At 40.4% G+C, this 27,572-nt stretch overlaps 1 protein-coding gene across 11 annotated transcripts in view; it reads left to right on the forward strand.

The window, feature by feature from the left end:
• ABLIM3 (actin binding LIM protein family member 3) overlaps positions 1-27,572 on the forward strand; it is a 180,789-nt gene that overhangs the window by 137,438 nt on the left and 15,779 nt on the right. For 2 of the 11 annotated variants that reach the window (XM_039352477.1, XM_039352485.1), the window contains exons 8-18: positions 1,070-1,128; positions 2,698-2,769; positions 3,354-3,509; positions 10,081-10,110; positions 10,441-10,570; positions 11,308-11,406; positions 13,509-13,538; positions 13,630-13,680; positions 22,239-22,373; positions 22,891-22,955; positions 23,740-23,887. In XM_039352477.1, coding sequence (XP_039208411.1) covers positions 1,070-1,128; positions 2,698-2,769; positions 3,354-3,509; positions 10,081-10,110; positions 10,441-10,570; positions 11,308-11,406; positions 13,509-13,538; positions 13,630-13,680; positions 22,239-22,373; positions 22,891-22,955; positions 23,740-23,887 — 975 coding nt within the window. The remainder of the gene's footprint in view (positions 1-1,069; positions 1,129-2,697; positions 2,770-3,353; positions 3,510-10,080; positions 10,111-10,440; positions 10,571-11,307; positions 11,407-13,508; positions 13,539-13,629; positions 13,681-22,238; positions 22,374-22,890; positions 22,956-23,739; positions 23,888-27,572) is intronic. The other 9 variants (XM_039352495.1, XM_039352506.1, XM_039352515.1 and 6 more) reach the window with 9 other exon arrangements.

Below are 27,572 nucleotides of genomic sequence, written 5' to 3' on the forward strand. Positions count from 1 at the left end.
AGTGTTGCCAGTTTCAGTAACATCCAGGAGTAAAGACTTGATTCAAAGTTTATCTAAACAATTAGTACTTGGATGTATTTATATTACAGCCTTACAACTTTTTTCAGTCAGCCAGACCTATAAAGATGTGATAAGCCCTGTGCTAAAAGGGAGAGACAAGCAATAAAATTAAGTTCCAATAGAAGAGAACATAGCTTGTCTGGCTACTGTGGTTGGATAAGAAAACATCTTTAAGCAAACAATCAAGCTCAGAGACCACCATGAACTCCATAATCAAATTAAGCGGCACACCTCCAACAAAGAGGGTATTTTGTATGAGGTCATTAATTCATATTCTCCTCTAAATGGCCATCCCTGATTATTTTACACAACAATAAGGGAATAGTAGCTGTGAACAGTATCAAAAATTCAATGTTTTGTTCATTTCCACCAATTACTGAGACCTAAAACTCTCAAAGCATTTGACAGCATTTATTTGTTTGCTTAATGCTACAAGGGCAATGAATGCTCCTAGTTTCTCCACATTCCCCACAGAATGTCAACTAGCATAATGCTGAGATACCGGCCTGAATTTTTCTTTTGCATTATAAACAGAGAGATTATGCCTTAGTAGCTTTCCCATTTTACCAATAGTCCTGATTTTTACACATTAGCATGGCTGAAAACTATTTTATGCTCCCCTATCGGTCAACTGGAAGGAATAGCAACAGGGGTTATTTTCATTTTGAACTAGGATATGTTGAGGACATTCTAATTTGAAAATGTTTTTAAGAGTCTGGGGATTGAAAATGAGGACAGTGGTCAAAGTATGCAAATTTCCCTAATGCCTGTTTGCAATTCAAAATTGTCCAATCCAACTAAATCTTTGGAACGAAAATACCCATGGCATTATCAGCTGACAAAAAGCAATGGATTTTCTTGCAATAAAAGGAGCAGCCACTTGCTTATAAAAGAAATATTAAAAGGTTTCGATGGTATTTTTTTTTCTTTATGAAACTTAGGTAATGTTGGGTAAAGTAGACATGCAGATGGGCAGCTTGTAGTTCTGACACATAGTCCTCCTTCGCAGGTTCAGAAGTGTGGCATCCAATCTGCAAACAAGCAGCGAGAGCAGAAAAGAAGCTAAAGGTAAAATAAAGTTGGGGAACAGCAGGCAGCCAAATTTTATTCGTGGCGGCTGGTATTAGCTAAAATGGGTACTGCAAGTTAACCAAATAATTTGTTTAGATAACTTTGAATAGAAATAGGTTTGAATTTGAGGATCTGAACTGTTCAGCCTGCAGGGAGGTATGTGCATGATGAATAAGATGAAAGTGATATCTTTAAGTTATAGTCAAGGGGTCTGAACCATAACTACGTTCTTGATGCCTGTTCCTGAAATCTATATATTCTGTACTGTGGCTGTGTTTCCCAGATAATGTTGTAAACTGGCAAATACGAACCAATGTTCTCAAACCTCAGCATTTGACACCAGATGCTTGGTATACTGTATGTTCATTGTCTACTTGGGATGCATAGCTTCAAATCAAAGTGTAACCCCAGTGTAGCTAGGGTAATCTCATTTCCTGTCCAAGCTGCAAATTACTTTTCTATATAACATTGTACAGCTGCCATCTTTCTATCCAGGCCCATAAAGTAGATCTGTGTATAGCCAATCTAGTCAGTTATCGGGGAGAACTGGAGACAATTGCCTGGAAGACTCAGGACACCACTATACATTACAGAAGATGCATAGCTGTTTCAGTTTCATACACAAACACCTCATTCTGTACAGGTAGTCCTCGACTTGCAACAGTTCATTTAGTGACCGTACAACGGCACTGAAAAATGTGACTTTTGACCGTTTTTCATAGTTACAATCTTTACAGCATCCCCACGATCATGTAATCAAAATTCAGATGCTTGGCAACTGGTTCATATTTATGACCTTTGCTGTGTCCCAGAGTCATGTGATTCCCTTTTGCAACCTTCTGGCAAGCAAAGTCAATGGGGAAGCCAGATTCATTTAACAACCAGGTTACTAACTTATCAGCTGCAGCGATTCACTTAACAACTGTGGCAAGAAAAATCGTAAAATGGGGCAAAACTCACTTAACAAATGTCTCACTTAACAACAGAAAATTTGGGCTCCGTTGAGGTCGTATGTCGAGGACTACCTGTACTGTACCTCCTCAATAGTGTCTAGGAAAGAAAGCAAGTGACATTTCTTCATTATACTGAGTGATTGCCAACGTCATGCAATGAACTGGAGAGGACAGGTGCCAAATGGTTGGTTTTTACCAAATGTTACTGGAAAGTAACATACTGCAAAAGGAAAGTTGATGAAAGGCTCATTTACACTATAATTTCTTGTTAGGCCCTCCAGCATACTAGCTTTAATTGAAAGTAATTGAGGGAGATGTAAGGTGTAGTAACTGATAGCATTGGCTGGAACATTTAATTTTGAAATAGAGTGTTCATAATATGCATGGAATGAGAAAGTGAGCTAGCAGCCTAGAGTGGCAAGTAGCAAAGTGCAGCCAAATATATAGGGATTAAGACTTTTTGAACAGAAGGAACAGATGCAGGTATGTGATTTTTCTGCCATTACTATATTGGCAACTCTGGTCAGCATGGCTTGAAATTTTTCTTCAATACTACGTGTAAGCAAAGTCTAGGAAATTTTAACAAGTAACTTATCGGTTTTTGTATATACAGCACAGAAGAACTTCAGAGACATCCATATCCCCTCCTGGCTCCAGCATTGGTTCCCCCAACCGGGTCATTTGTGTAAGTATACACAACATGGGGCAGAAGCAACATGGAAAGCCAAGAATTGAAGTTGGCAGCTCCCATGGGAGTTATTTGGAAGTGCATGCCCTGTGAATCCTAGATGAGATGAGAAGAAGAGATCAACTGATAAAATAAAATATCTATTGAGGACTGCTCCCCTTCAGATTTGGAACAGATTTCCAAGCCAAATATGTGCCAAGGAAAGCATCTGGCAAGTTCAGCCTGAGTTGTCTGTTCCCATCCCTGAATATCTGTCTGCTTAATGCCACACTGTGCCTTTGAGCATCATCTGATTTACAGAGGAATTCAGATGCATGTAGTCAAAGCAAAGCCTGGCACCACTTTCAATCCTGAACCAACTGCTCCTTCCCACTGTTGCTTCATCTACACAGGGATAGCCCTGGCATTCCCTTCAAAATTCCTTCCTTTCTTCTTTTCACCTTCATCGTAAGTATCTGTCCCTGTTTGCTCTGAAGCTTCCTTCAACCTTGCATTGTGATGTGTTCTTTCTCCTCTGAGTTTCAAGTGCCTGTTCCTTTTTTCTTTCTGTGGTTGTCTATGATATCTTTCCCTTTCCATAGGCTAAAGTGGATAATGAAATCCTTAATTACAAAGATTTGGCTGCTCTTCCCAAGATTAAAGCCATCTACGAGGTGCAACGCCCTGACCTCATTTCTTATGAGCCCTATCACAGATACACTTCGGATGAAACACTGGAGAGATATAGCTATGGGGAGGTACAGTTTCTAAGCCATTTCACCTGGATTGTACACAATGCATGAAGTCTCTGTTGGAGGCAGAGACTTGTCTATATCCTCTGGCTGTAAAACCCATTAATTTCAGTGAGAATGCTTGAGATTAACAATAGCCATCTCTCATTCCAAAATGGTATCCAGGTAAGACTGATCTGAAAGCATAGGTTCAACTATTTGCCGGGAAAACACAAAAGCACTTTCCGAGTATAGATTGGAAAGTGGATTGAAGACAAACATTACACTATTGTTTATTTAATCATAGATGGTTGCTAAACCTTAACTATATACAATGCCTGAATAGACAGAACATATGGAACCGAACCAAAAAAAAAAAAAAAGCCACATGAGGAGTTTGCATATAGAATAACATATGGCCAAGAATGAATCTAATAAGAATTTGCTTGTGGTGAATAGAACTAAGTACAAAGATTATGCCTCGGCTTCAAATGCAACTGGACAGGTCTTATGTCCTTGTTGAGCTGAGAAGGATGGATGTCTCAGTGGTGCAATGGAAAATGAGGCAGGTCTGCTAGTGTGAGTCTGTACTTTATGGGGCTAGAGATCAGATTCTGACCAATCTGGAAATGTTACCGTGTTATCTGCAGTATGTTTGTAAAAGGTTTTGCTTTTGCTTTAGGTTACTGGTGGGGTATATATCTAGGCTGAGCCAGTCCAGTGTCAGCCTTCTGGCTTCTGCTGAAAAAAAGAATGGATAATTAAACAGAATTGTTTCTGACAGAAGCATACCGGACCTTTGGCAGAAGACAGCACAAGGCAGGAGAGCTACAAAGCAACAGGATTTTTAGTAATTGGCGACCACCCCTTATCAGAAATATTTTATAGCAATAAATGACTGAAGCAACAAAATTAATACAGCTCCTTATTAACCATCGCATCAAATCACAAATTTGTTAAGCTTCTTATCCCAGTTTCTCACAGATGATATCCATTGATCCAGCTGCACTCATACATCTCACTGGGGACTGGGAGCATGACAGAAAGAATCAATGAGTTTTGCCTTGCCCTATATTCCATGTTTCCCTGGCAAATGAAGGCATGAGCTTCATCCCCCCAACAACTTTTGGAATTATAAAGAAGTGCTATTAGTAAGGCACAAGACTTTTTTTTAACATCTTCAAGGAAAACAGGATATATTTAAATCAAGCAAAATGGAATATAAACACTTATATGGTTATGTTTTTAACTTATTGTATATTTTTGTATAAAAAGTCCCATGGGGCTATCCCTGAAGAGTATACAGAAGCTACAGATTGTGCAGAATGCAGCCATGCAAGTGGTTCTAGGGAGCTCTAGAGCAGTGGTTCTCAACCTTTTTAATGCCGCGACCCCCAACTGGTTGTAAGTCGAGGACTACTCAATCGGTCATAAGTCGAGGACTACTCAACTGGTGCAGCACCATTTGCAGAATGGGACTTTTGGCAGGCTCAGCAGGGCAGAGACAGCCTGGACAATTCCTGTTGGCTTTTGAAAGCCCATAGAATTAGACTCTATTCAAGAGAGTCTATTCTATGGGCTTTCAAAAGCCAATAGAATAAAAGGGAGTAGCACAGCTAAGGAAAAGGGGGAAAAAAATGGCGGACTGCGTTGTTTGGCGACCCCCATGAAATGGTCGTTCGACCCCAAATGGGGTCCCGACCCACAGGCTGAGAACCACTGCTCTAGAGTGACCTATGAAACACCATTGTTGCACAAGTTGCACTGGTTGCTGATCTATTTCCAGGTCCAATTGAAGGTATTGGTTATGACCTTTAAAGCCCTTTGTGAGGAACCATATCACCTCAGTAGTATTGGCCTGCCCCACTCATTCTGGCAGAAGGAACATGCTGTGGATCCTATTGGTCAAGGAATTCTACCCAGCGAGGTCCAGGAGAAGGGTCTTTTCTGCTGTGGCTCCCTCCATTTGGAAAAACCATGCCCCTTCAGAAGAGGTCCACTCTCACCCTCTTGGCCTTCTGTAAGAGTCTCAAAACCTGGCTCTGTTGACTGGGCCCAGTGAGGACATTCCATATTGGAGGAATGTTGGTTAGTGGACTAAAAAGAAGATCCCACCTCCGCCCACTAGTATTTTTTTTTAACTTATTTCATCTCTGTTCCTTTTAATATTTCATCTTTTAATGTCTTGTACTTTAGTTTTTACGATGTTCATAAGCCACCCAGAATCTCTTGACAGTGAGATGGGTGGCATATAAATTAAATAAATAAATATAAATAAATAAATCAAATATTTTATTATATACAAACTTTACATCTTTATGCAGTATGCTTATACATAATAAGTGTGATCAAATTTTCAATCCATTGAATAAATGAGGCCATACATTTATCTTTCCAATGTTGCAATATGAGTCTTTTAGCCACAGTAAGGGCACCAAGTATCCATTATGTTATCTAGCTGTCAAATGCCATGAACTAGGAATAAATTAAACTTGACAGGCATTGTAACAATACTAATCCCAACACACCTCAATGCTACTTTTTCAGTAGTCATTCAAGTATCTAGTTTTCCCAAAGGCTCTTTAGAACGGAGGTCTCCAATCTTTTGGGCACCAGGGACCGATTCCGTGGAGAAAGGTTCTTCCACGGACCGGATCGGGCGTGGTTTTGTGTGCTGCCTGCATCCCACGGATGGGGCTTTGCTTGTTTGTGCGGACCGGTTGTTGGCATGCTGCGGCCCTTGTCTCTAGGAGTTGGCTCTTCCAGAGGAGGTGGGCTAACACATAGGACTCATTCTCAGAGTTGCTGAAATCAGTGGGATGGGATCCTGAGCAAGCCTTTTCTACCTTAATGGATGGGTACATTCCAGCAGAAAAGGCAAATGCATGTCCTGAACCATAAAGGACCATATGTCTAACAACTTCAATTCCACCCAGCACCCTGCCAGGAACTAGCATAGCTCGCAAAGTAATGGTGTAACATGGGTGAACCACAGCACACACATTGATACTCAACCCACTGCATTCTGAACCAACTGTAGCTTCTTAAGAACAGTCTGATATATAGCAAGTTCTCCAAACATGAAAAAAGCATAGGTGATTGTTGTCAAAGCCTCCCAAGTTAGAAATGACAGTAAGTGATGCACAAGATAGTGCTGTACAACAGTCTCCTAGTCATGGCCTCTACTTGCTCTTCATACAAAATTGTAGGTCCTAAAGAACCCAAACTATAAATGACCTCTGCCTAAGGGAATATGAAGTCCAGTGCCAATGACAGAATTCTATTAAATCCCTCAATTTCTAAACCTACAGTCATATTCTTTTGTTGGGATTGAGTCTAAATCCATTTTTTTCCATTCAGTCCCTAATAGCCTCCAGGCACTGGGAAGGATCTTAACAACATCTCCTGTTCAGCCCGAGGTAGAAGTGTAAAACTCAGTATCATCCATATAGTGGATAATCTCTACCGGTGGCCTAATAAGAGGATCAAATTATAAGACACCCCATAATGCAGGGGTCAACTTCATCAAGGGCTGCCTCAACAACTAAGTTACTGTCAAACATTCTCTACCCTTCTATTCCCACCTTCCTGTTCTTGGATAAAGGACAGGAGGATTGAGATGGTGGATAGTTGTAGTGGATGAGTAAGTACTCATGAGCAGGTTTCTTGAGTAGGGGTTGCATCAGAACCTCTTTCACACCTATATGCCATGCCTATCTAGAGATTTAGCTATCTATTCTATCCTTCTGCCTCTTCTCTGGAGGATTTCAGCCACCTGGAGCAGCAGGGATCTAATTCACAAGTGGCAGAGCTGATATCACAGAAGATTCTGTCTACTTCATTAGGCTCCATGGAGAAATGTTGATCTTTTGCCACTCATCATACCATGGTGTAGGCTTGAACCTGAGCACTTAATCTGTGTTCAGTTCTAGTGACTTCTTTGCCAGCACTACTTCAGCTGCCTTTTCTGCCACTTCAGCAATTAAGGAGCTTCTTCAGAATGCTTCTTATTTGCACAGCAATGCAAATAGACCTCACTTATTGATTGCCTCATTTGGCCATCTTTTGAAGTTGTGATGGCATTTATGACTGTCACAATATGCTGTGATCAGACAATTGCCATTTGTGTGCTTTGCATCTGGCTTCCAACAAGCAGAAACAATGGGGAGGCCGGCAGTAAAATCACATGTGGCAGTCACATGATTTCTCACTTAACAAGCTGTGGTGACTCACTTAAATGACTCCAGTAGAAATGAAGTCAAAAGTCTGCCGCAATTACATGATATCTTGCTTAATGAATGTATCACTTAGTAACAAAATTGTAGTCACTAAAGCAAGGACTACCTATGCTCTGGATCAGGGGTGTCAAACTGCCAGCCCGCAGGCCAGATGCATCATGCTGAAACCGCGCCCACCCTATTGCCGGGAATGGAAAAAAAATTGTGATATGTCACAAGACATCATGTGACATTGCGAGTTTAACACCCCTGCTCTGGACTATGCTTGTCCTTAAATGAACCAGTTTGGTGCAATTAGACCTTCAAGAATGGTCTAAGAATTTTTTTAAAATAAAAAGTGATGCCATTTAATATTTTGCCTTTTGCTTTTTGTTGTATTTGAACATTAGTCCTGGAGGGGGGCAAATTTACCTCCCTCAGTGCAGGCACGCAACTTGGGTGTCCTCCTGGACTCACAGCTAAATTTGGAACAACATCTATCGGCTGCGGCCAGGGAGACCTTTGCCCAGGTTCGCCTGGTGCACCAGTTGCGGCCTTATCTGGACCGAGAGGCTTTACTCACAGTCACTCATGCCCTCGTCACCTCAAGACTGGATTACTGTAATGCACTCTACATGGGGCTACCCTTGAAGAGCGTTCGGAGGCTGCAGTTGGTTCAGAATGCAGCCGCAAGAGCGATTGTGGGCTCGCCAAGGTACGCCCACATGTCACCTATCCTCCGCGAGCTGCACTGGCTTCCTTTGGGTCTCCGGACACAATTCAAGGTGTTGGTTATCACCTTTAAAGCCCTTCATGGCATAGGGCCAGGTTACTTACAGGACCGCATACTGCCGCACAGTTCCCAGAGACCGGTGAGGTCCCATAGATTGGGCCTCCTTCAGGTCCCGTCGGCCAGACAATGTCGGCTGACGGGACCTCGGGGAAGGGCCTTTTCTGTGGTGGCTCTGACCTGGTGGAATCAACTTCCCCCCGAGGTTCGAACAACTCCCACCCTGCCGGCCTTTAAGAAAGCCGTTAAAACTCTCCTGTTCCGGCAGGCCTGGGCTGATGTCCCCGAGGGGGGGTGGGACATGATCGGACTTGCGGTATGATTGAATTATTTTATTGTCTTATTCTCGATGATTGTTTTAATTTTGTACGCCACCCTGAGTCCTTTGCGATTGGGCAGCATATAAATAAATTAAATAAAATAAATAAATAAATAAAATAAACTAGTCCTACTTTTCCAAAGCAAATTTGTGCTAAAGACACTTTTTAATAATTTAAAAGACACTTTTTAATAATTTAAGGAGGAGCATCTTAAATAAACTTGTAGGCATGTTTCTATGTTAATTTCAAAAATATGATTAAGAGGGAACCATGCAAATATTTAATTGCTACATGTTTGTCATACCCTTCCAAGAAGATGTGAGTCTTATACAAGAAAATTGTGGTCCTCCACTGTTTTCTTACATTCACGCATCAGCCCTTGTCATGTCTTCCACATATAATTGCTCTAAGACAGTAGTGGTGAATCTATGGCACGGGTGCCAGAGGCGGCACTCAGAGCCCTCTCTGTGGACACGCGCGTCGTCGACCCAGTCCTAGGCCTTCAGCTGGGTTTTATAAAACCTTTTCGTTTTAGGCCTCCGCTACTTTGCAAAGTTCTTGCAAAGTTGGAATTGATTGATTGAACTTTTTAGTCCCACCCAGTCTGCCATTACCTACTGCACCCATGCCCACCCAATTGGCCACACCCAGCCAATGGGCTACACCCACCCGGCACTCGACGATGTATAAGTGGGTTTTGGGTTGCAGTTTGGGCACTCAGTCTCTAAAAGGTTCGCCATCACTGTTCTAAGAGAATCCCTTTAAGGTTCATTTCTTATTTTATGTGCTGCCTAAAAACTGAGTATATTATCTTAAGTGCATTACTTTCAGAGCTAGGTTTGTTCAAACACAACGATTTGGTTCTCAGTTACTTAAAGAAACCATTGTAAAATGGAGAGCACATGAGAAAAGGGCTCAATTAGCAGCTAATTAATCTGGGTTAATCCAAGCAGGTACATATGTCTCTTTGAGGTGACAAGAATATAATTGAAGGGAAATGAAATCCTGAGCTGTCTTGCTGCTTTTCTCACAATTCTAGGGAAAGTTATGGGATTGGTCTTCTCTTTCTTTGGTGTTTCAGAATCTTTTTCTCCTAAATTTTCTCAATGCCTTGGCAGTTCTGAGAAGGTTGTAGTTTAGTAAAGTGAATTTGGGGGAACTGGCTTGTGATACACAAACATTAGATCAGCTTGTAATCAATTGCTCTCTATCTCTTTTTTCCCTGCTCTTTATTCCCTGGCGATTTGTCTCTGACCTTCTGTCACTTGTAGTCTCTTGGAACCTTGTCTCCATATTCTCAGGTAATCACACAGCACGTAAGACTAATTGCAGGCTCACATCTCTAGGGTTCATGCAATGAGAGCTGAAAGAGAATTTGAGGAGAGCCGGGTTAGCAAAAACCTCCTGTAAAAAGTCTCCCCCTCTCCCCCCCCCCATGCTATTAAATGAAATATGCTTTGGGCAAAGCATATTATCTTTGTGGTGTCATATATTTGTGCACATTGGGAAAAGATGCCTTCAGTTGGGAAAGGAATATAATATTCAGAGGGCCAGGATGCATGCTAACGTACGTACACCTTGACCCTCCTGGGACTGGCTCTTTTATGAACAAGGTTTTGCATTTTTTGCAGGATATTTATGACAGCATGGACATCAGGCAGAGGCGAGCATCCAGCCCAGGCTACATAGACTCACCCACCTACAGTCGCCAAGGCATATCTCCCACCATCCCACGTTCTCCACATCATTATTACCGCTCAGGTAGGGCATGGCTGTCTCCATCAGGATTCAAATAAAGACATCTGCCCAGCGGAACTCAGCTTTAACACATCCTTAGAAGGACAGACCAACTTCTCTCCAAGGGCCATACATGCTGCCAAAGCATTTTGTATATCCAGAATGGCCTCAACGTGAAATCAGAGAGACAAGGAGGGTTCCATTGGTACAGTGTCCCCCATTGCATAGGTTCTTTCCTTAACAGAATGGTAGGCAAAGTGTCTAGCTCTGTTTTTTACTGTCTTCAGGATACCAAAGAGTTGTGATGAACTTCACTCCATTGTCATGCTCCATTTTCATTTTTCTAAGCAAATTCAGAGTGGCAATTCTGTGGCAGAGTAGAAATGGAAAGAAGCAGATGATACAGGAAGCAACTATAGATGTGCAAAATATTTGTCCTGAATTCATGATGGGTTTTTCTAACCCCTCCAGGAGTGTTCTGAACTAGGAACATCCCTTTTGCCAGCTCAGAAATTTGTTTCAAATTCAAAACCCTGTTATTTTGAATTTGAAATACTTTTGGAATGATTGGAACAACCCAGGCTTCTTGTTATGTGTTGAAAGAATCAGCACTGTCATCACCATCACCTCCCTCCACCCATGTACTCTCACCATAAATTCACAGATGGCTTGCTAATTTTCTAAAATACTGTTTTTAACATCAATTTTCCTCTGCCTCTCTCTTTTCTTCTCTGCTGCTCCCTCCAATCTGCTCTTTCAAGGGACAGAGAGTGGACGCAGCTCCCCCTACTATAGCCAGTTAGATGTGAGGTCTTCTACACCAACCTCATACCAAGCTCCTAAGCATTTCCACATTCCAGGTAGGCTCTGGAGGCCTCTGGTCAGCCAGTGAAGGAGTGCTGTATGGGACCTTTTTTTTTTTTTTTTAGCCTGCATGCTTGTGCCAAGTGTGTTATTTGCATGAGTAGTGCTGTTGCCAGCCTAAGGTAAGCTGGCCGCAGCAAGCTACAACTGCATGGTAGAGGCCATCCATAAACAAGACCTGCAGCCTTCTCTCCTTCTCTAAAATCTCCCATTCCCCTGCCCCCGCAGCTTGTTTCCCTGTACAAAGGAAAGACTCTCCTCTTCCTCTCCTTCTCTTCTCGTACCTCAAGGGCCAGAGGGTAAAGCTTGTCTGTCAGCTTTTTCTACACCCCACATCTTTGACACATAATTTATCTTATACTCCTGCTCCCCTCAGGGCCCGCTGCACCTTTCCCCCAGATTCTCTGGATTTGCCAGGTGGCTGTTCCCCTCCAGCAGAGACCCAGGTAAGGGCCACTGCCCCACCCCTCCTGCAGAGGGGGAGGGAGAAAGTCAACCTCTGTCCCTTGTCAGGCTGCAAGTAGAGACCTGAATTCCTTCCCCACTTGCCCGCCTGCACAATCTGCAACCAGCTTTGCTCACAAGGTAAATTGAGCCTCATTTGTTTGGTCAAAACATGTAAGGACCATTCCTGTGCCAAAGCTGGCAGCTGTGGGAGCCTTCCTTCCTTCACTCTAGAACAGAAGTCCTCAGACTCTTCAGTTCATCAAACCCTTCATGAAGTTATAGATTGTTCGTCAATCCTCAAACTTTATATGAACATAATTTAATAAATACTAATTTAACTAATAGTACTGTGAATAAAAACAATAGCAATAAAACAACAGTAATTGACCACTCTGGAGAACCCTGACCTAGAATTAGGGCAAGTTAGGATTGAGATTTATTCCTTTGGAAACATCTTCCTACCAGAATGGAATCACAGTCTATTTTCTAGGTTTCGCTCTTGGTATGTTCTGATAATTTTGGGCCAACAACAAAGCCAAGAAGGTGGCTTCATTCTGGCAGTTTAAAGTTTGATCTAGACACAGAAGAAGAAGAAGCTCTTTGTTTTCCATGCAGCCTGAAATATGTGGATCTCATTGGCTTCCATTAAGGTCACACATGATAGAGTCAGTCAGCTGATAAAGTTCAGCATTGGGATTTGATTATTTTTCATTCATCTCCTAAGTTATCAAACTCCAGATAGATTTTGGTCCTTGTAGAAATGCTTGAAATGTACAGTTTGGGGTTAAGTATTTACACATGTTTGTTACAATCTCCTGACCTTAGTGTATTCTGCAAGGCATCTCCAGAGAGACATAGAGCAGGAAAGTGAAACTGACCTGAATTAAGCACGATCAGCTGATGTAACTGGCCTGAATTGCCTTGATTTGCCTTCTAGAATTTTCCTTGCCCTAGTATGCCCCTTTCATCACTAGCCCTATTGAAAAGGTCATTGTGATGGCTACTGCTCCTGTAGCTTTTGCTTGTGTCTTTTATGGATGGCCCCTTTGCCTACACACCAGATTACACCATCAGTAAGCGTCTGTGCTGATAGAGTAGCTCCTATTCCCAGCTTGCTTTGCTTCTCTCTTATTTGAAGAGAATATGGCTGACTCGTGAACAAGGATGGGATTTTTGTCCCGGTATCTCTAGGTAACCAACTCATAAATCATCTTGTGCCATTGCCAGCCAAGGAGACAATGGCCGTTAGCACTCACCAAAGGAGGCCTTCCCATCTCGGAGCTGAGGCCAGCTACCAACTCTCTCTGCCTGACCCTGCATGCTGTCAGTAGTGAGCATGCTCACAGCATGACCTCTTGTGCATGCACACATTCACTGTCTTATAGCTGTTGAAATAGCTCACAAAGAGGATTAATTCCTTCTTCCCTCCATTAAACCATCTCCCAGCCTAAGTTCGCTCTGCAGGTATTTAAGATAAGGCTGTTTTATCTTAAGATGGGAAAGTATCAAACGAATTAAGCAGGCAATGGTAATCTTGGGCAGGCAATTTTATTTGCAAATCTGGTGGCTCCTGTGACTAGTATAGGGATCATGCTAACCTTTTCTATATTATATATGTTTTTACTTCTGCTGCCAAAATGATACGGAGAAGATTCCCACCACCCCTCTTCAAGAATGACAGGCAGGTTCCTGTATCTCTAAGCCTCACACCCTGGCTCCCCTCTTTTGCTATCTCCTTCTTTCCTTCATTATTCTTCTTTCTTTACCTCCAGCTGCTGCAGAGAGTAACATCTACCGGAAACCACCCATCTATAAAAGACACGGTACAGTTTGGGCATGGCTTTGACATATATATATATATATATGGGCATGCAACTTAGAATAAACCAAAGTTCTGCTTAGGTCTGGTGGTGTGCATTGGAAATGGCTAAATAAACTATACAAAAGTTGGTGGCAGTACCAGACCTGGACATAGTAGACTTTGAAAAGAATGAGAGTATAATGGCCTTTCAGAATTGTGAGAAGAGGGCTGAGCAGAAAAGTTTGGCTTGCTAGATCCCTTATCTTAGGGTGCCTCCATGTGTTCAGAAAAAGTAAACACTCAACAATGTAACTCAGGCAGGCAAATAGCACATTGCTTTTAAGTGGATAATTCTTATTGTCCATTAACTTTTAAAACATAAGGATATGAGATGAAGCAGGACGATATAGCTTACTAAGATGCCATTAGATGCTGTGGCTGTGCTACTGATGCTCCTTAGTTGGAAACTCTGCAGTGTATGAAAATAGATGCTTTCCATGGAGGGAAGAACAAAAACAAAGGGAACAAAATATTTTGCTGAAAATAGAAGAGCGGGGGAAAGGGGAAAGCAGAACGAGAACTTTGGCAGAAGAGAAGAACCTTTGAACAGCAAAGTGAAAAATCATGAAGAGTTATTTTAGAAAACTACAAAGAAATATTTGTGGTAGGGGGATGACAATCCTATAGGAGTTCAAATCTACACATTAGGAGGTTTATATAGGACCCAATTGGGTACAAGAAACCAAAGAAGTCAGAGTAAGAGAGAAGTGGATGATCTGGGCAGCAGAATGTCAGATAGGTATTGAGAGATCTCACGTTGAGATCGTAGGAATCAGAGTGAAGTCTGCAGTAATCAAGGAAAAAGATGACCAACATATAGAGTTTCAGCCAAGAAGATCAACTAGAAGACTCTCTTTTAACACTGCATGCCAAGTTCAGAAGTGACTTAGTTATATGATGAGCTAAACATAGGAGTACAGAAGAGAAATGAATTTCAATATTTTTAAAAAAGACTCCAGGCTCGCTTAAGGAGGTAGTTGGATATGATGGTTTTCTATATTTAAAAAGGTGATGAGAGAAGGAATGGTAAGTTCACATTTGAACTTGAAAAATATATTGAAGCAAAAATGTCACAAAGTGAATATATGGACCTCACTATACTTTTCTGTGGCATAATCTTAAGGTATTAATATGTATAAAGTATAAGCCATATAAATCTATTACAAAACTTTAAAAATTGCTGGAACATCATCAGATAGATACATGGAAAAGTGTCCCAATTCTATAAAACTCTTGCTGCTGGACTGGTTGAGAATAGGCCCAAAACATTCATAGGAACCCCAGCTCATTTACCTCTAATTTGTACTTACCTACCCTCTCAGCTAAGCAGAAAAAGCTTGTCTATTTATAGGTCCTTAGGAAAAGTAGCATAATTCTAACAACCATTGATTTAGAAGACTGTATATGTTTAAAGAGTAAAGCTTAACCAAAATATACAGCAAAGGATATCAATATTAAAGAGCTGTATCATGATTACTTGGCTGCTTTTGAAGACCAATGAACACCACCAGAATATTCACCCTACTTCTCGGCCTTTTACTATTTGTAAAAACAGGCCAGAAACATAGTCTGACTCCAGTTTAGGATGCAGGTACAGATCTTGCAAAAGGAGCAAGGCCGGACTTGCTTCAAAGCCAGGGGTCCCGTGCTCTTGTATGGCAGGAAAAGTTACAGAAATCAATTCTCTTCATCACCTTTGGAGGCAGAGCTCTGAGGTGATGGAAGGTGGAGCTCTGAAGAGGAAAGACTGTTCCTCTGAGCTTCTCAACAGTCTGCTTTTGTTTTAGAAGTCTTGTGACGTTTCCTTTAATGTGGTAACCAGGTGTCTCCTCCTCTCTTTTTTCCCCCCTTTCCTAATGTGCTATCTTCATAACTCCCTGCCTGCTGGCTGACTGCACCCCACTGCATTGTAAGTAGCTGCCTTTGGCTCTCACCTTTGAAGCAGCAAGTTTCTGAGAACCTTCTGACTTCCTGCAGCAAGACTTGGAGTTTGTGTACTTCACAGCTCTTAGTTGCTCATTAAATGAACTCTTGGCAGTTTACAGATAGGTTTTTTTTTTTCCTTTTGGATTCTGGTTTTTTTTTTACTCAAAATCACACAATGAAGATGACTTACTTGTAAATTATATGCATGCAATCTGGAGTTTTGCCCATAATACTTGAGAAACCCATTATAGTTGGTTATCTAGTAATTCAATTTACATATTCATTTTAGAGCATCACAGTAGGAATAAATTGCATTTATCTGAAATAAAAACAACATGGATTAATTGAAACATTAAAAAAGGAATAGAATTTTGTACATACACATGAAGTCTATTGCCACAGCCACATCCAACTGGGAGCATCATCCAGATATAGAGACTTAAAGCTGCTTATATAAAAGAATCCAGTTTAGCAATGCTGATGCATGTTTCTCATAATGTATAGCATGGCCCCCAAATCATCTCTAGCTTTCTCTCAAAGTATTATTATCCCCTTCCAACCTTACAGCCCAAACAGATCAGGCATAAATGGGTGAATGTTTTTAATTGTGTGTGGAGGTGTTTGTAGGAAAGGGAAGAAATCTTTGTTCAATTTTTCTTACTTGCTGTGGATTTTTGAGATGAAAACCTGGAATGGATGCTTTCAACCCATGTTGTGTAGCAACTAACTAAAGGCTAAATAAGGTGGCTCATTATGTAATGCACTTCTTCACTCAAACCCTTTTGCTAAATCACATACCAATTTTTTTTCCTATCCTTATTCTCTGAGGGTCATCTTGGACTAGATGCTATTCAAGCAATCAGAAATTTAAAAAAATAATTACCTTTCAGGAGTGGTAGATCAGAATTAGGATCCTAGCTAAGAGTAGGGGACTTTAATGATTTATACAAACATAGTTCCAAGCTAGGTTTCTGTTTGCTTCTTTCAAATTTTCTCCCCATGAAAACATCAAATCTAAGGAACCCAATCTCAAGCCACCATCTAAATTCCAATATAGATAAATTCCTTGTTTATGCTGTTCAGTTTTCAAAAACAACACAACTGATAGTTATTTAAGTAGTATCTAATGACTTTGACACTAAGATTAATGTTTCCTTCCTCCCTCCTCAACTTGTTCCCCATCAATTTGGCTTTAAAGACATGGGTCGTTGCTGTAGGCAGTGAGCACTGAGTGTAGCTGCAACATCTTCATGGGTATGATTATATGCATATTGGCGTTCATGTGAACTAATATACTTTTCCTACTTCAGACATTTGCACTGAATGCAAAAATGTCTGCAATAGCTAGCATCTTTTGAATGATACCAGCGATGAGGTGGAAGCTCACCTAGGCTGTGTGCTTTGGCTTGCAAATGCTCAAGTGGAATTCTACTCTGTGAACCCTGGACTATAGATTGATAAGTGGCATGTCAGCTCTACTACATAATGCTTCTTGCTACCTCAGCTCTGCTAGCAGTTAAGAGTGCCCCACTTGCCTAGTCCCTTTCTTGTTTTCCTCCTCCTCCTCCTCCTCCTCCTTCTCCTCCTCCTCCTTCTCCTCCTCCTCCTCCTCCTCCTCCTCCTCCTCGTCCCTTTCTGCTACCTACTGAGTCTAAACCCTACTTTTTTTGGACATAAAGCATGGTAACTTGACATATTGCCCCTTACCATGTCAATCAATTGGTCCACCTAATTAAAGGATGTCTACAAGTAACACCTGGGAAGAGGGCTCCAAAGTTTCAGTCAGGAGTCTTCCCTGTCTTCTCTGTTGTTAACTGAGATTGAATTCTCTACAAGAAAAAAACACAACCCTCCTGAACTCAGAGAATTAAAAATGGCAGCAACAGACATGAAATGCAGCCAGTTCTATTTTAGATTTCTGTGCAGTTCCAAAGCTGGAGCCATTCCCTGGATACAGTACAGTTTGGCAGATGTAGATTTGACTAGGCAAGTTTTACTGACAAATGGCAAACTGTGTAATTTCAATTCTGTATGGGCATATCCACACTTTCTGCTTGGCCCATTGCCAGTATGGGCCGCTGACTACTTTCAGGCTGTAGGAACAGATGACATCATCCTTGTCCCACTCCCAACCCTTCACACATGCATCCCTGCCTGGAATTTTCCAGCTTCCATTCAAAACAGCTGTTCTCAGAGCTTTGTTCCAGTCTATTAGCACTCTAGTTCTGATTGGCTGCAGTGTTTATCATGCTCTCTTCCCTCCTCTGGCTGGCCACTGGGCTGACAAACATAACAGGCAATTATGTTCTCTGCTGGTCTACAGTTGCAGTTTGGTTTTTTAATCTGATGTTTGTCTCATGACAGCCCATTAACTCATTCAAATACTCTCAACCTTGGAGGTTAATGCCCCATTCATCTACCTACCAATAGGCAGTCTTTTTCTGTCCAACTGGGTGAAGCATGCTTCTCTTGCTTTCTCAGTCTGCCTACAGGACTGCAATGTTTTGTTTTTTCTTTTGAAAAATATACCGTATTTAAATTGCAACACAGGAATATTGCAACTTTATTGTTATGAAGCTAACTTATCAATTCTTCCTTGCTAAGAAGTTTTAGGAAAAACATGAAGGCATAATTTCTGAATCAAAAGCTGGGCACATGCCTTTCCTGTATGATTTGGGAAGGACATGACCAGTCAGGACCTACAGTGGTTGTACTGCAGACTAAACACCAGTTGGTTCCATTGCAACCCACTGCAATCTAGACTGGAATTTTTGAAGTTGACTTTGGAAGCAGCCAGAAATAATGCAGGAAATGAGCATCTTATATTAGAATACAGAATTGTTCTCTAGTATGTTGAGGGGGAAGGGTGACCAATATTCAGAATCTCTAGAACCAATCATAAATCCCAAGAAAACAAATCAAACAATGAGGTGGGCAGAGATTAAAAAAAAGAAAAACTCAAACAACATTCAGGAGGTGCAGGAAACATACCCAAGCATAGGTACAAAAACCTTAAATGCTTATATACAAATGCTCAAAGCTTGGGGAACAAACAGGGCAAACTAGAAGCAATAGTACACAAGGGAGGGTATGACATAGTTGGTATTACACAAACCTAGTGGGGTGGATGAATGGAATGGACTGATGGATGGATACAAATTGTTCAAAAGAAACAGGTCTACAAAAAGAAGAGGGGGAGTTGCACTATATGTAAGAGAACACTACATATCTACAGAAATGCACATGATCAAAGATATAATCTCTTCAGAATGCATATGGGTCAATATAAAAGAGAAAAAAGTGACATTACCGTAGGTGTATATTACAGACCACCCAACCAATCAGAAGAAATAGATGAACTCTTTGCCAACCAGTTAACAAATGTATGTAGGAAGCGTACCACAATAGTAATGGGAGACTTCAACTATCCAGATATCAACTGGGAGACAAACTCTGCAACGAGCAGGATATCAAACAGATTCCTAACCAACCTAGCCGACAACTTTGTCATCCAAAAGGTGGAGGAGGGAACTAGACGTAAAGCCATAGTGGACTTAATTGTAACTAATAGAGAAGAAGTGATAGAGTTGAAGTTGCCTTAACTTTGGGCGAAAGTGACCATGTCATACTGGAATTTAATATAACACAAACACTAACAACAGAAAACAATCCAACCTCTTTTGAACTTCAAAAGAGCTGACTTTAACAAACTCAGAGAGAATCTAGGAAAGATCCCATGGATGAAAATCTTAAAGCGGAAAACAACCCAAGAAGTGTGGGAAACTGTCAAAAATGTGAACATAAAAGCCGATACCAGCACAATACCACTGAAAAAGAAAAACAAGAAATTCAAAAAGAAAACAGCACGGCTGCACAAACATCTCTCTGACAAACTGAAAGACAAAAAGGACAAATATAAAAAATGGAAAGAGGAGCACATAACTAAGGCTGATTATCAGCAGACAGCCAGAACGTGTAAAGATGAAGTCAGGAAACCAAAGGCTCAGAACGAACAAAGACTTGCAACAGAAATCATGGATAATAATAAAAAAAGTTTCTTCCAACATATTAACAAGAAAAAAGTCAAGGAAACTGTAGATACACTAAAGAAAGAAAATGGCAAAGAAATAACAGGCAACAGGGAGAAAGCAGAGCTGCTTAACTCATACTTTACATCAGTCTTCACACAAAAAGAAACCATAGCCCAATATACCAAAACCACTGCAAAAGACAAATTAGAAACAAAAATTAAAATAAGAAAATGATAAGAGAACACCTATCCGACCTTGATGAATATAAATCACCGGGGCCTGACAGATTACATCCCAGAGTTCTGAAGGAGCTGGCAGATGTTATTTCAGAACCATTGCACCACATCTTTCATAAATCCCGGAGCACCAGGAAAGTACCTGAGGATTGGAAAAGGGCTGATGTGGTTCCAATCTTCAAGAAAGGGAAAAAAATGGACCCAGGAAACTACAGACCAATCAGTTTAACATCAGTACCTGGGAAGATCCTAGAAAAGATAATCAAAAAACAGATCTGCGAACAACTAGAAGCAAACAAAGTTTTAACTAGTAGCTACCAAGGGGTTTGTTGAAAACAAATCATGCCAAACCAATCTTATTTCATTCTTCAACAAAGTGACTAAACTAATAGACCAGCGAAATATTGTGGACATAATATACTTAGACTTCAGTAAGGCATTTGATAAAGTAGATCACAACCTACTCCTTAGTAAGCTAAAAAAAGGTGGAATAGACAACATCACCATCAGATGGATCTGTAGCTGGCTGGCAAACCGAACTCAACGAGTAGTCCTCAATGGCGCTATATCCACATGGAGACAAGTAAGCAATGGGGTATCACAAGGTTCCATCCTAGGCCCAGTACTCTTCAATATCTTCATCAATGACTTAGATGAGGGAATTGAAGGGGATCTCATCAAATTTGCAGATGACACCAAATTGGCAGGAGTAGCCAACACCCCAGAAGACCAACTAAGGATCCAAAAAGATCTTGAAAAACTTGAACAATGGCCCTATCAAACAAAAGGAGTTTCAGTGTGGAGAAAAGCAAAGTTTTACATTTAGGCAGGAAAAATTAAAGGTACAAGTACAGTTTGGGCAAGACCCAGCTTAAAAACAGTAACTGTGAGAGGGACCTTGGAATCCTAATGGATGATCACTTGACTATGAGCCAGCAATGTGCAGCAGCAACCAAAAAAAGCTAATATAATCCTGGGTTGCATAAACAGAGGCATAGAATCAAGATCACATGAGGTATTAGTACCACTTTATAAAACCCTAGTAAGATCACACCTGGAATACTGCAGCCAATTTTGATCACCATATCACAAAAAAGATGTTGAGTTTGGAAAAAAATCAGAGAAGAGCAACTCATACGATCAAAGGCCTGGAGACTAAAACATACAAAGAATGGCTATGGGACTTGGGTTTGGCCAGTCTAAAGAAAAGAAGAAATAGGGGAGAGATGATAGCAGTGTTCCAGTATTTATGAGGCTGCCACAAAGAAGAGGGGGTCACGTTATTCACGTGAAGGATGAGAAACAATGGTTGGAAAGTGATCAAAGATAGAAGCAATCTGGAATTAAGGAGAAACTTCCTGACAGTGAGGACAATTAACCAGTGGAACAGCTTGCCTCCAGAAATCATGGCCATCACTGGAGATTTTTAAGAAGAGGCTAGACCAGTGGTGGTGAACCTATGGCACGGGTGCCATCACTCTCTGTGGGCATATGTGCCGTTGCCCCAGTCTTGCCTCCTCCCGTGACCCCCTCCTCACCAGCAGCCCCCCTGAAGGAGAGTCACCCCCGAGCATGGCCCATGCAGAGCAGCGCAGACAAGGACATGGCAGCCAGGCAGCGTAGACAGCCCATCGCACAAAGTTGATGCTGTGGGGCGCAGGCAGAGGGTGTGGCTGCCATGGTGCTGCTGGGTGATCTGCAATGGGCCCTGGAGGCAGTGAATGGCCCTGTGGGCAGGCAGGGTGGGGATGGGGTGGGGGCGGGGCAGGAGGTGGAGTGGGGGCGGGACCAGGTTTTGGGCACTCGGTCTCTAAAAGGTTCGCCATCACTGGGTTAGACAGTCACCTGTCTGAGATGGTATAGTTCTCCTGTTTGAGGAGGGGGCTGGACTAGAAGACCTCCGAGGTCCCATTCTATTCTATTCTTTTCTAGTCTATATGTTATGAAGTCATGACAGGAGTAGAACCAATTGGATCTATTATAATTACACATAAACAGGATCCGTGTTTAATTATAAGCGTTTGGGCAGGAAGGAGATGCCAAATCTGAATTAGGTTCAATTCTCCCCATAGATCTCCCAGACAGTGTTCCCATATCTGACCTCCAACACCACAGAATATTTATGGTAACATAGCATTGGGTAGGAAGTAGATTTGGCTTTTGTGCCTTGCATAAAAAGTTCTTCATCTGATTCTCCAGTTTATATATTGGGATATTCAGGATGAATGTAAATAAGGTTGGTTATCTGCTATCTTACATTATTTGATCCAGAGCATCTAAAGTTTGATTTCCACTTCTGCTGATTCTTTCCCTGGTTGCTTTTTCAGATTCCCATTCTGCAGCTACAAAAAGCAAAACTAGTGAAGACATCTCTCAGACCTCCAAATATAGTCCAGCTTATTCTCCAGATCCATATTATCACTCAGAAACAGAGTACTGGACTTTTCAAGGTTCACCCAAAGGTAACAATTCTGAATTCAGGACACTAAAATATTTATATTCCAACTCTACCCCATATGTCAAGGACATATTGGGGGAGATTATATCTGAGATCTCCAAAGGAATGTCAAGGTGGGGTTTTTGTTTTGTTTTGTTTTTGTTGACAAATAACCTTGGCTCTCTGAAAGCCTTCGATGCAGTCCCCGCATATGTCCAAGTTAATTACCAGGTTGTAATATGATATAAGGAGGGAATTATTGCATGTACGGCTGGAGAATACATATTCGATTTCTTGAAATATGAACATAAGTGATGTCACACAAAATTTATCTTTTATTCTGGACCCATCTACTTTCAACTCTTAACAGCACCCTGACTTCCCACTCTCACTCCAGTGCACTTCAGACTTTGATGGCCCTGCTGAAAAGAATAGATCACAACAGGGCAACAGAAATCAATCTTAGCTCATCCACTAATAACTTTTTGCCTTACTCTGTATGCAAACTCCGAACTGAATGCTTTCCCTATATTTGCTTGTAGCTCCCCGAGTTCGAAGATTCTCATCAGGAGGAGAAGAAGATAGCTTTGATCGAGGGATGCACAGAGTGAGTGTTCAGCTTTGATTAACTCTTGCCTCTGCTGTTATACTGGTATAGACAATATTCTTTCCAGACCAGCTCCCCAAGACCCTTTTCTCTTTGGGGTAGTAAACTTTCAGTGTTTTTTTCTATAAAGACCTCTAGTGCAGTGGTTCTCAACCTTTCTAATGCCGCGACCCCATAATACAGTTCCCCATGTTGTGGTGACCCCCAACCACTTATACATCACCGGGTGCCAGGGGCGTGGCCAAAGAAAAGGGGGGAAAAATGGCAGCAGCCTTGTTTGGCAACCCCTGTGAAACGGTCATTCGACCCCAAATGGGGTCCTGACCCACAGGTTGAGAACCACTGCTCTAGTGCATTCGAAAAGAGGACTCACAACTTGGCAAGGAGTTCAGCTATCTTCTCTATAGCCTCAGATAAAGCCACTTTCCTCTAGGATGAGGTGGTCCAGCCTTCCCCAATCTGGTGACTGTCAGATATGCTGGTCTTCCAAAATTCATATGGTTGGCTGGATAATATGGAAATTGAACACCATCCCATCTAACACTGATAGTTGCTAAAAACAATGACCTATCTCATACAAGAAGTTGCTTCTGCACATTATTGTACTGTATTGTAATTGTATGGCTGCTTTAGATCATTTTATTAATATTAACCAAATATTAGTCTTAAGCAGATCTTTCTGGAAAAACAAGATGCTCTATTTTCTATTTTATATATAGCTGAAAGAAAAAGTTTATCTCTATGCCTCCTATTCTTTTTTACCTTTACCTTTTAAAATATGTAGATCCAGACAGGAATTGGCCGATTGATACTGAAGGAAGAAATGAAGGCCCGTGCTAATTCATACATGGACCCTTGGACGCCTCCCCGCAGTTCAGCAAGCAGCAGAGAAGCTCTTCATACAGCAGGCTACGAGAGCTCCTTAAATGGCTGTAAGCAACAGCAGGCACATCACAACCACTCTGCCTACCAGCAGAGGGCTGTTTTTAGGAACACCCAACAGTGAAAGATTGAATAGTCATTAGCTGACTTTCTGTAGGAGCCATGACTGTATGTGAGGATCCCAGAGCACTGATCTCCCACTAAAGTATTGAGATCAGATGAGATCAGGTGTTCAATCTGCTAGCACTGGAAAGCTCCAATGCTGACAGCTCAATGCCAACCAAGAATAGACTTGAAGAAATTTGTACAATTGAATAGAACTATGGATGTGATTATTCCAGCTAGATTTTACTTGCTCTGTACAAAAACATAATAAAGGTGATGAAACTGGGGCTAAATGCCCATTAGCAAATTATTATAATTTCTAGTGATATAATAGGAATGAAAACAAGTTTTATATCAGCTCAAAAATCTTGGACCACACTAAAAATTGCTAGTGGGAACTGACTTTAGAGGTAAAAGAGCCCTGAAAAGAAAGAAAATAACAGCAGCCATGGAAGACGAACTTTATATGTTCAGAGTGATTAAACAAATCAGTCCATTTGCTTAATGCTGTTTCTGACTCTTATACTGCATTTCTTTGCCTGATCAAACCATCTGATTTTTTTGCCATTCTCAAAGAAAAAGCCAAAGAATAAGCTCTTAAAACCTTTACCTGTTAATAATTCAAATGTAACTTTGAACTTCACCTTTCCCATATGCATATATCCAGCTCATGACCACCGTCCCTACTCCATCTCTATTTCTCTATAACTTAATTGCCCCTTAACTCCCAAGCATTTTTGCCCCTGCTCTGATTAGGGAACACTGCTCTCATAGTAATTCCTGCAGATCCAAAATATCCCCTACTAATGCTAAGGAACATCAAGAAGCAGCCTTTAAGTACATCCATTTTACTGCTGAGATGAGCTAGATGTCTGAAAAGATTTCTGGTTGTTTCCCTATTGGTTGTGTGCCACACATACTGTACCAGGCTAGGTGATTCATATGTCTGTGTTTTGTTGTAGTTATCTATTTCAGGAAGCTAAAATAAAATTTAAGAGACTGCTCTCTAATGTTTGAGGTCAAGACTAAGCATCTAACAATAAAATCATACTCACCAAAGCCATATATTCCAAGACACTTGAATTTAATTGACTATATGAATCACTTTGTATGTATCGCTGTGTTTCAATGATGCAATGTGGATTTACTACATACATTTTGTTGCAACATTAACTTTTGCACTATAATACACCCGAATTACCTTACTAAAGTTGGAATCAAAATAGATTTTTATTAAATGAACTACTTTATCTCACCTACATTATTTTGATAGACAAGTAGAGTATGAATGAAAGTTGAAGAATTACAGGTGTGCAACAACAATAGCATCCACTGACCACCAGATGGGACTATTGTTAGCTAAGCAGTTGTTCAATTTTTTAAATTATTATTAAAGTCAAACTGGATCTGGCATGTGTGTGCATCTTTTTGCCACTCTTAAAAAAAATAAATGCAAAGCAGCCTTAAGGGCTGTTGGACTGAGGCAGATAAATGAGATAGGTACCTGGCATCCATAATACAAAGTCTCACTCAAAACTCATTATTTTTAACTCTTGATCATAAAAAAGGCAGGGGTACCCTGTCTGGGGAAGGTTTTGAGCAGAAAATGTTATATAAGAGCAACAATTTAAAACAGAGACATACAGTATACTACAATTATGCTAATACATGGCAGTATATAAAACATGGAGTCCAATGTTTTTTTTATTTAAAAGTTTTATAAATTTATTACAATATAAAACCCCCCACCCCTTCCCCCCTCCCCCACTTCCCAGAGCTGATTACAGGGTAAAAAATAAATTAAACAAACATAATCTAACTAACATAAACCAACTATACTATCAATCAAAACCATAACACACTTTAACTCCTTCTCAAAACAAATATTAACAAATTAAGTCAAAAATAATAATATAATTAATAATAATTATCTAAAATCTACTCAAAAGCAAGATAATACTTTTCAATTTCATATTTCTTCTGAATGTAATCAATCCATCTTCTCCAAACCATAATATAATTTTCTTGTGAATGATTCTTCAAGTAGGTGGAGATTTTCACCATTTCTGCTAAATTAGACACTTTAAGTATCCATTCTTCCAAAGTAGGCAATAAGTTTTTCTTCCAATATTGCCCCACCAATAATCTTGCAGCTGTTATAAGGTTCAACATCAAATTAGTTTCTTTAACATCAAAATCTACAATAATACCCAACAAAAATAATTGCGGAGTAAACTTTATCTTTCTCTTAAAAATCTTTTGAATATTCCACCAAATCTTAATCCAAAAAGCTTTAATATCTCTACGTCCACCAAATATGAAAATAGGTTGCATCTAAATTTCCACATCTCCAACATTTGGGCTATAAATTCGGATACATGCGGGACAACTTTTGGGGATCCAAATGCCGTCTATAAAACATTTTATAAAAATTTTCTCTTAAATTTTGCGCTTGAGTAAATTTTACATTTCTAACCCAAATTGTCTCCCATGTATCCAATAGAATCGGCTCTTGAATATTTTGCGCCCATTTGATCATACAGTCTTTAACTAACTCTGTTTCAGAATCCAATTCTATTAAAACATTATAAATTCTCTTTATATGAGCTCGACTTTGATCCTTAATCTGTTTTACCAAATTCACATCCTCTAAAGTAATACCAACCTTTTGATCTATACTCCATCTCACTAACAATTGGTTATAATAAAACCAAGAATATACAATATTTTCTTGCTTCAACTCAGTTAAAGACTTTAATTGCCAATGCTGCCCAACCAAACTAAGTAATTCCTTATAAGAAATCTTATCCAAATTTACTCCCCTAGATACTCCCTCAATCACGTATCCTGGAGCCCCCCAAATTGGGATTTTATAATTTAACCTATAATAATATTTCTTCCAGACATGCAACAAGGCACTTCTCAAAATATGGGTTTTAAAAACCTGATCAACTTTTTTATCATAAATTAAATACCCGTGCCATCCATATAATAAATCCCATCCCTCAAGAGAAAGAATATTTTTATTTGTTAAGTTGAGCCAATCACTAATAAGCGTTAAAGCCACCGCATCATAATACAATTTTAAATTAGGTGCCTTCAATCCTCCTCTTTCCCGTGTATCCTGTATAATTTTAAATTTAACTTTCTGCTTTTTCCCTGCCCAAATAAATTTATTAATCCCCTTCTGCCATTCTTCCAGGTTAGCATCTTTTTTCAAAATAGGTATTATCTGAAATAAAAAAAGAAACTGTGGAAGTATATTCATTTTAACTGCCGAGATTCTCCCCAACAAAGATAATTGTAATTTTTTCCAATCATTTAAGTCTTTTTGCACTTTTACCCATAATGTCTCATAATTATTTTTATACAATTTAGCATTAGAAGCTGTTAAATGAACTCCTAAATATTTAACCTTTTTCACTATTTCGAAACCTGTTAATCTAACCATAATATCTTTTTCCTTCATAGACATATTTTTCGATAATATTTTAGTCTTACTATTATTTACCTTAAAACCTGAAACCTTCCCATACTGAGTTAAAATTTCAACCAAATCCCTAACCAAATCTGTCGGTTGAGATAATGTTACAACCAAATCATCAGCAAAAGCAACATGGGGTCCAATGT

The sequence above is a fragment of the Crotalus tigris genome, unplaced genomic scaffold, assembly GCF_016545835.1.
Source record: "Crotalus tigris isolate CLP2741 ecotype Arizona unplaced genomic scaffold, ASM1654583v1 scf7180000017568.12009008, whole genome shotgun sequence".
Classification (NCBI taxonomy): Eukaryota; Metazoa; Chordata; class Lepidosauria; order Squamata; family Viperidae; genus Crotalus; species Crotalus tigris.